This window comes from Colossoma macropomum, unplaced genomic scaffold (assembly GCF_904425465.1).
Source record: "Colossoma macropomum unplaced genomic scaffold, Colossoma_macropomum, whole genome shotgun sequence".
NCBI lineage: Eukaryota > Metazoa > Chordata > Actinopteri > Characiformes > Serrasalmidae > Colossoma > Colossoma macropomum.
Window position 1 is genome coordinate 12,704,484 of NW_023494792.1, and position 9,914 is coordinate 12,714,397.

Sequence of the window (9,914 nt, forward strand, 5' to 3'; positions counted from 1 at the left end):
AAACTCCAAAACTCACTTATTTTCTGCAGACATTCCCCTTCCACTTCCAATCCATGCAAGTGGATTGTCTTACATCTAATCTCTTCAGAAATATCTCCTGAAAAATGAATAACTTGTACTTAATGGTGGTTTTGAGTAGAAATTAAATAAATGAAAGGGTGATTTCTGACTTTTGCATGGAATTTCCTAAGATAAGCACACTAAAGATATACTACTACTAGATCAGTTTATAACAGGCAGCCATAAGAAAAAAATGTTTTGACTGGTGTAGAGCTTACCCACCTTATATCTTTCACTCACCTCCTTAGTGTGAGAATTTGAAAGCCCTCTCTTGATAAAAAGCCTCTACTGTGAGTGATAAACACAAGCCGCTGCCGTCCAAACATCTGCCTGAGTCCGGCCCAGGCAGGAGAGACAGATGGAGCAGCACCGTGTGTGTGTGTGTGCAAACGCTTTTACACATTTCCATTTTTGACCGTGCCTGCTGTTGTCCTCTCAAAATAACTCCCATTCTTTACGACCTTATATGTGCAGGGCTACTGTGCATGAGGAAGAGCCGGGGAAGGAATCATGTATCCAGGCTATGCAGAGCAGACTGCAGGCTCATTGCTGCTGCTGTTGCTCAATGTGTGGGTGTGCATGTGTGTATGTGCAAGTGTGTCAACAGGCCAAATCTCAGCCTGAGTTAAAGAGACCCATTTAAGCTTTTTCTTTTCCCTTCTCTCTTATTCTCTTTATGATGCATCTGACTGATCTCAACCAAGAGTGCCTGCTACATCTCTTCTCTTTCCTGGACAAAGACAGTCGGAGGAACCTGTCCCTAACCTGCATTCATCTCAGAGAAGCCTTCCTGGACCCCCGGCTGTGGTCTCTGCTCCACTTTTTCTCCCCATGCGAGCTGAAGAGGAATAACTACATCCTGGGCCCGTCGCTCAGACACCTCAGTATATGCTGGCATTCCAGCAGGGTCAAAGTGTGCAACATAGAAGACTGGATGAAGACCACATTCCAGAGAGACCTGTGCAGCAAGCATGAGAAGCTGGTCAGCCACTTCCTGGAGCGTGTGTGCCACATGTGAGTGCTTTTTTGTTTTGTCTGAACTTCATCCACCCCCCAGCATTTTCATCGTCATGCTTTTGATCTCGCAGATGTTGAGCAGATAAAAATAGCAGTAGCTGAAACATCAGGGTTTTCTGCACGTATTAAAGATCTGAATTGCTCTTTATCTGAGGAAAAGTTTCAACCATGTTACTGAACAAATCCCATACATTAAAACAGCGCTTCCTAAGCCTGGTTCCTGAGTCCCTGCCCTGCAGGTTTAGGTGTTTTCCCTGTTCCAACACACCCACTTCAGCTCAGGAAAGGCTTGTTAATTGATGTTTTTATGCTGTGCCCACACATGCATTAGCAACCTAATCCGAGGGTGGACTTGTTTTGAAGAACTTTGGCAAAAGTCCTATTCAAATTGTAGCATACAACTCAGTTTATGTGAAAATTTTATACAAACAGTATGTTTATTACGTCCCATTATTAGATAGATAGATCGGGTGTAGTTTTTTTTTGTCATGTAATCAAGCTAACATTAGCATTATGGCAAATTCATTGTCCTTTCCAACCTGCCTATAATTGATTAGCACAGAGTGTAAACTCTAATTTGAACTTATTGAAGAGGTATTCCACCAATTTTTCCGTTTTTCTGCCAAATTTATTGTTTACGATGTAATGTTTATGATGTAAAACGTCATGCTTTGACTTGAAATGCTTTGTTCTACAGAAACTTCTCTAGTCAGAATTCTTCTCAGTGGTGGTGATAGGAACCAGACATCCAAAGAGTTTAATATCTCTAAAAGCTACCATATAGAAAGCTATTACATGAAATGGTTATGAATACACAATCTAAAGCCTAAAAAATTGTCTTTGAGATCTTTTTTTAATTCATGCATGTCAGAGAGGTACACGCAGAACATTGCTAAATTTGTGTTGTAGACATGGTGACCTCTGGTTCCTACCACCACCACTGTGAAGAAATCCAATTTGTAAGTTTTTATAGAATGGAGAATTTCACATCAAAACACTTTGTATGACATTGTTTACATCTCAGCGATTTAATTATACAAACATTTTGAAAAATCAGTGGATTTTCCCTTTAAGCCACAGCGGCAACAAAGTAAAATAGTCAGCTTCTCGCTCGCCAGCTTCTTGGTCGAATATTCCCGTTCACCTTTAAATGGTGCCTGAGGTGCCAGAATGTAGCTAACTATGTAACCAAGCTAACTGTTGCACCATTTAAGGTGGAACGTGAAAATTCAAACAAGAAGCTGGCGAGTGAGAAGCTCACTTTAACTTCACAACTTTTTTGTGTTTGAAAGTTGCAATCTTGTTGCAGATTAAACATATCAGGAAACCAACTGGAGTGCTTATGAATGCAAATAAGTCAATTTATCTCCAAAGTATTGAGGTTCGTCTTAAATCTTTGCCTTTTCATTAGCTGCTAGCTAGGTGAGATTCTTGTTGGTGTCGCTGTGTGACCAGCAGTCTGTGTGCCAATCTCCGTGGTTAAAGGGTGAATATAAGCAGTTATACATATAACTCCAGTGTTTAAGACCATTTATAGTTAAAACCATGTTAGATCGGTGTGTTAGAACGATCAGCAGAGTTTAATTTTACTGCAGAGGAGGATTATTTTATTCTAATTAATTATTCTAATTCTGCTCGGGAGCCGCAACAGGGCAGTAAAAGAGCGGCTACAGAGTCGTGTGTTGCCGACCCCTAAGCTAGAGCATTAGATCGGGACACTGTCAAGCACAGCTTTTGTTTTAAATATTGTGTTTTTAGAACGTTGAATGTTTAAACTGAAAATGGAAACTTTAATATTTTAACATCAGGCACATTTTCAGCCACTCTTTATTTTTGCTCTATCGAAATGAGAGAACATTGTATCGTATCAGATAATACATTTTGTGAATTGCTTCATTTGATGTAACTAATGGACAGTTAGTTAAATTGGATGTATTTGAGCAAGGAAAAATAACAAAATATGCAAGATAAGGATACTCCAGCACCATGGAAATGATGACTGGAAACCTCTGCATTAGAATACATACAATTTCAAGTCTCAGGTGTCTATTTGGCAGGGTAATAACTGCATTTTGAAGGAAGGACATTGGCATGTTAATGCAACAGTTTGCTCGTGGCCTAATTTTGCACACCTCAAAGCCCCTCTGAGACTGTCACTCAAACCCACAGGATGTAAACCTGCACTTCTTCTGGAAGAAGAAGAAGAAAAAAGCATCCATATTGCCCCAGGTACTCAATTATTTTTCCTCAAGAGGGCTTTGGAGAGAAGGATGCAAATGGCTGCCACTCATTTCTTTCTTTTTTAAACAAGCATGATGGTAAACAACCAACTTTGCCTGTGGGTACAGATAAACGTACTCTGCAGTAGCATTCAACAATCAATCTACGTCTTCGGGGAGCACATCTGAATGGGAACGGCATGAGGAAGTCATTTGAGTGTCTGCTGGAATGAAGTACACATTTTAGTGAGAGGAAACTCGAAATGACTTGAGCATGAAAGCCAGTCCGATTCAACTGTATAATCCCACCAGAAAGGGTCTAACAGTTTCCTCTACTCTGTCCCAACCTCTAATCACAAGCATGCCTGAAGGTCCAGAAGATGTTATCGATACAGAGCACAATATGGAAACGTCCTGCCTTTTTTCACCTTGTTTAACTTGGAGATTGAAAGAGTAGTTGCTCATGATTTTGAGTGACAGAAGGTCCGAGGAGTGGCGTGCGGTACTCAGAGATGAATTTGCCACTGGAGTTTTAATGAGGGGCCTGCACAGTTTCAGTTAGGCAGCCCGTAATGACTGGAGACAGTATGAAGCTCTGTGGCTCAGCTTCACGGTGCTGTCACACAAGATGGCTTCAGAGGGGCAGTGATCTCTCTACTGAAGCTCCAGAGGATAGCCAGGCTTGTAAAAAACCTCCCACTGTGCAGCCATGACTCAAAGACAAGAGACCCACACCCTCTGCTGAGTATGCGGAGTCACAGAAGGGCAAAAGTGAGATGAGGATAGCTTTCGGTGCCTGAAAAATGGCCAAAGAAAATTGGAGTAACTTAAAAGAGAGAGGGAGGGAGAGAGAGAGAGGAATTAGAGGAGAGATACAAAGTGTCTTGCCCCTCCCCCATCTGCTCCTCTCCCAAGATTTACATTTGGCAGGTGGAGCCTACAATTGCCTCTTTGTTGACGTAGGTGGAATGCACATGTGTGTCGCAGTCTCTCTCCCTCTCTCACGCTCTCTCTCCCTCTTTCTCTCTCTCACATACACACAGGCTGATGCCGTTATGGAGACATATTTCATCTGCAAAGGAAAATCTATAAAACATTGAGTGCCCTGGGAAGCTAGTTTTAGATGGTGTTATTAAGTTCATGCAGAGATCCAATTTTATTTCTCATAACAGTGTCTAGCTCCATTTTCATTCAGTTGACTGTTACTTAACACATCGCTGTACGATAGCTGAAAAGCTGCAGGGCGACTTCATCACAGTCCTGCTAATCAGTTTAGACTGCGCGAAAATGAACTTAAGGTCTACAGTTTTCAATGTAGTCCTCTGTGTTTTGGATTGTGCAGCTTGACCTGATGTATTGTTTTACAAATATTAGTTGATGCTACGCATAACTTTTCATTATGTGGACCTGTGCGCTCAACACAAGGAAAAAAATCTTGCTCTATGCCGCAGAGAGAAAGACTGATGAATATTATATAATGGTGTGTCAAATGAAAAATGACATGCCTCCAAACAGACCATTTAGAAAGAAAATAAAAGGCCTAACTGTGTTTGACCACAGTCATCTGTGCACACAGCTGTACTTTGATACTCTTGGCTTTGACTGGTCATTAGGTTGGCCTGGAGTTGGGCAGCCTGTGTGCTTTTCTGTGTATTTCAGTTATTCCAGAGGCCATGGCAACACAGGACATTAGGCATGTTATATCACCACTTTATATTGAAATATTGTAAAATAAAATAAAATAAAATAAAAATGAGTGGCAGATCAACAGATGGGGCATTTAGTAAATTACTGCACTAATACCGTCCAATTACAGTACTATTCAGTTATAGTGGGCTGAAAGCTACATACAGTACTGTGCAAAATTCAGAGACCACCTTTCATTTATTGAATTCCCAGTAAAAATGACCATTACAAGTCATTCATTTTTCAGGGTAAAAGCTGATCATACAATTAATAGGAAATTACACAGAATCCTCAACAGAAAATATACTTTTTTTTTTAGTAAATAGTGTGTTCACCCTTCTCCAGGGACATTTTCCACACCTCCAAAGTTCAGTCTTAGAAGTTGTTTGTATATTCTGCTTTTTACATTTCAAACACATTTAGTGATATTGAGGTCTGGACTGGGGTGGTCAGTTCATTGTTCTGAGATCACCAGCAGCTTCTTAGTTTGATTTGTAAATCTTCTACTTTTTTGACTATTTCCTTTTCTCAGTAACAGCTTCTAGACAGCTACACATCATTTCAGACTCATAGCGTCTTAAAGATGAAAGATAAAAGCTTTTAAAATGAAAGCTGTAAATACTGTTTATCTGATGGTGAAAATTTTGGTGGTCTACCAGGTCTTTTACGGTTGTTAGGAGTCCTATTTTCTCTGTATCTTTAAATATTTTTTGGAAGTTTTGGAAACTCCTGTTTATGACCTGTTTCCATTTGACTTTTCCCTTTGTTGATCTCCACAGAAATATCTTCTGATAAATTAATAACTTGTACTTAATGGCCATTTTTACTGCAAATGAAATAAAATAAAAGTGGTCACTGACTTTTGCACGGTACTGTAAAAAACATACTGTAATGCAAAGGGCCATTTACATTGTTTTTACTGAGCCTCCACCCAAATGGGGAAATGGGTACACGGTGCATGTTTTGGAAAATATTAGTCAGGTCTGTTCCCGCTCTTGCACACCAAGCCTCTTTTTCACAATTCACCAAAAATGAGATTGAGACAGAGATATGCATGTGTGTGTGTGTGTATGTGTGTGTGTGAGCGTGTGTGTGTGTGAATGAGTGAGTAAATGAGACTGAGCGAGTGACGGAAGTGCGAAACTGCCTGACGGTCAGGCTGCTTTGTTGGAAAAATGCCTGTGCTTTCAAAAAAAGAGAAAAACAAAAGGAAGGCGGTGCCATGAGAGAGGAGGGCATGATTATGTAACTGGGAAATGAGGCACGTATATCTGCCTTGTTTACTTATACTTTGCTCACATGAATGCATCTTCTGCTGCAGGACAAAGACTAAAACCAACACGAATGAACCCTGTCTAACCTACCAGTCCCTCAGGCTTTAGATTCTTGTCAGTCTAACTCCTCCTTCCTCCCTGTGCGATCCCTTTTTTTTGGCTTGCTGGTGCCATCAATAGCCAGTTGTAGTAATAAAAGGAGGGGCACGTGTTGTGCACCGCCCTACGTCCAGGTTTATTGGGACAGTACCATAACACTCAGAGGCTACAGGAATGCACTGGCCTCACATGTGGTTAAGTGGTAAGATTATGTAAGCTTTTATGTAATCCAGATCAGCAAACGTGAATGACATCCCAAAGCTGCAGCCATCAGCCGTGTGTACGCGTGTTTACATGTGTTTGTGTGTGTGCAAGTCCACCAGCAGGCTGCAGCACCTCTCCTGACACTATGGGGGGAGAATGCACTAGAAGGATCTACACATCAACAGGCTTACCAATAACTTTTTGTCACCATCGATAACAAGTAATATGCTCCATAGCAATAACAAATAAATATGATTCATTTAATAAATTAAAACTAATACCAAGGGAATTTTTATAGTCAAAAAACAGCAGAGCCCTTGAGCTCAACAATGATTCAAATCATCTATGCACCACAAACATCTCTGTGGTTAGTTCAAGTTACTGTCTGAAATGTCTCTATTGTCAGCGGAATCAGATTGCTATGTCAGTACGAGTGTTATTTACCATCCCATTGACGCCTGGCTTAGATCAGTCCTGTCTGTGCTGGAGTGCCTGTCACTTGATGCCTCCACTGATCAACCAAGAGCTTTCATCATGCAGTCAACTCACGAGTCTATGTTCACTCAAAAGCAAAAGGCAAACACAACTCGCGCACTCAGAAGCCATACCCAGCTCACAGACATGCTCCCACTCAAAACAAGAGCAGAAAGAACAAAAATGTAATCTTACACAACTATACATCACATTCAAAGAGGCTGAATCCGAGCCAAAGCTCCTCAGGCACTCGTCTTTCTTTTCCTCAGCTATGTACAATAGTCAGTATACAGTAGGGGTGCGGGAAAAAATCGATTCTTAGATGCATCGCGATGCAGACGTGGACGATTCTGAATCGATTCACAAATGTCAAAAATCGATTTTCTACATATTTAATTTATAACGTAATGTTGACGGAACGCAAAGGGCGGAACTTGGAAATGGGTAAGTGCAGCGCCCGGACAGTCTGTGGCGGCACATAACAAAAACACAACTGGATGAGTGAGAAATCCGACCAGCTCCCTCTGCATTAAAGCCAGGTTAGATCAGGAGTCACAACCCGAATATTAAGAAGAGCCGTTTTGTCCTTTCAACAAAAATCAAACCACCTTGGGAGCCACAACATTTAATGTCCAGTATGTCTCAGTATGTGATAATGTCCTAGTATAGGCTAAACAATATAAACGAAAACGCGGGCGCTCTGCTTTAAGCTTCAGCTATAGCTGCTTTCCTCCCATCTCTGCCAGAAAACCTTTTCCTCAAAAGTTGAATAGTTTCTTGTAAAATGTCTCTCAGCTTTCGGCTGTTTTACGAGGCTGAAGTCGCTTCTTATTCGCCAGCTTCTTGCTGAACTTTCCCGTTCCACCTTAAATTCTGACTGAGACGCCGAATGTAATTGTGGCACCATTTAAGGTGGAACGGGAAAATTAGACAGAGAAGCGACTTCATCTTCGCCACTTTTTAGTTAGTGTTTGACAGTCTCTCGTTGCAGATTTAACGTACCGGGAAACCAAGTGCGCTGCTTATAAATGCAAATAAGTCCATTTGTCTCCAAATGTTCGTTTGTCTTTCTCTTTTCCTTTTTCGTTCGCTACTAGCTCGGCGAAACCTCGTTGCTACGTGACCTGCAGTCAATTTTTCACAATGTAAAGGACATATGATGTGTTCAACTATGTGGAAAAGAAAAATAGAGAAAAAGGAGATAGTGACAATATAGTGACAATATGCTATTTTCTCATATGACAGCACTTGGGATTTGAATCTCTGACCTTACAATTCTATTTTATTACAATTCTTTAGGAGGTGATGCAGTGCATCATGAAATTTCAAATGTCACAATGATTTGCTATGATTCACAATTATTTAAAACCCTTTATTTAGCTACGTCCTGCTTGTGGGTTCAATACAAATACACTAAATATACAAATGTGACCGGAGAAACTATTTACACAATAAGTTGTTTAAAAATAGCACAGAAAAAGCACAAAAATAGCACATACTTCAGTGAAAATTATTAACATTGATTCTAACATCCCAAAACTGATGCAGTTGAATCACCTCTTTCAGACTGATGCACCCCTATGATTTATTATGTCCTGCTATTCTGCTAAGACTCTCTTTTTATCTCTCTTAAGGTGTCCAAACCTGCTGTCCCTGACCCTGTCCGGCTGCGGACACATCACAGATCATGATGTCATCAGCGTGCTCCGGAGCTGCAGGCGGCTCCAGAAGCTGTGTCTGGAGAACTGTTGTCGGGTGACGGACACTGTCCTGCAGGCGGTGGTGACCCATGGCAACAGCCTGGTGGAGGTCAGGTTGGATTTTTGCCGGAACATCACGCAGATGGGTCTGCAGGGCATCAGGCAGACGAGGCCTGATGTCCGGCTGAGCGCTGAGCGCAGTGCGGGAATGATCCCAGAAAGCCAGCCTGAGGAGAAGCTGCACATCAGGAGGGCTCTGCAGAAAGTCCTTGTGTTCTCCTGAGGAACGAGCTCTGGGGTGCGTTCTCAGCAGATGTGAAGAAATTTCTCATCAGTTCTCCTACAGCTCTGTCACCTGCAGGCACCTCACTTTGAGCCTGCTAAAGAACAAAACTTTTTCATTAAAATTTTGTTTTTTTCTACTCTCTCTTCCTTTTCATGTTTGTAATTTGTGTTATTTGTAATTCTATTACTGTGGTGTTATCATTTCAAATGTAAAGTTTGTAGCCTTCAATGTTTTTTTTCTTAAACCCGTCAAAGCCTTTCAAAGCATTTTGTACCAGTCATTTTTAATTATCCTGTCAGAAATGTGTTTCTTGTCTTTCAGTTTTCATTCCAAGAAATCAGTCAGCTCTTTTATGTAAGAGCTAAAGTGTGTCTTCCTTTGTCTTAAACTGTCAAACTCCACAATGAGCTCTACTTAGATGATTTAAAGCAGTGTAAACCTGGAAAATCCCAGACTGCATACAGGGATATTCAAACAGGATGCTTCTTCCAATTTAAACATACTGAATGCCTCAAATTATTTGTAAATATTATTTCAATGAAAAACGCAGGTTTAAACAGTTGTTGATATTACATCAGTGATTTTAAGTGGTTCTCTTGACTCATTTGGTCTTAATTTATTTGCGCAACTTTCTAAATGACCTTATGCAATGGTATGGTTTTTTCATACGATTCACAACAGCCTTGTTTTAATCCTCAAAAGCAGAATCAGTATTTTTTTCCCTTACAGCCACTCCAGAATGTGAATTTACAGGAATTACAAGCTATTCATTCTCATTTTGTCTGTGTTAGAGGTGCCAAAACTTTCTGTCCTGGGAGGGCAAAGTCCAACATTTGTGGTGGGCCAAAGGGCAAAAAGACAAAACAGTAAACAAATAAAGAAGGAAGGTTTCAAA

General features: G+C 40.8%; 1 protein-coding gene across 1 annotated transcript; it reads left to right on the forward strand.

Annotated features, from left to right (window-relative positions):
* Window positions 1-736: 736 nt before the first annotated feature.
* Window positions 737-9,135, forward strand: fbxl22 (F-box and leucine-rich repeat protein 22). The gene is made up of 2 exons (XM_036576050.1): window positions 737-1,074; window positions 8,668-9,135. The coding sequence occupies exons 1-2, from the start codon at window positions 737-739 to the stop codon at window positions 9,014-9,016; spliced, it is 687 nt and encodes a 228-aa protein (XP_036431943.1). The 3' UTR covers window positions 9,017-9,135.
* Window positions 9,136-9,914: the final 779 nt, after the last annotated feature.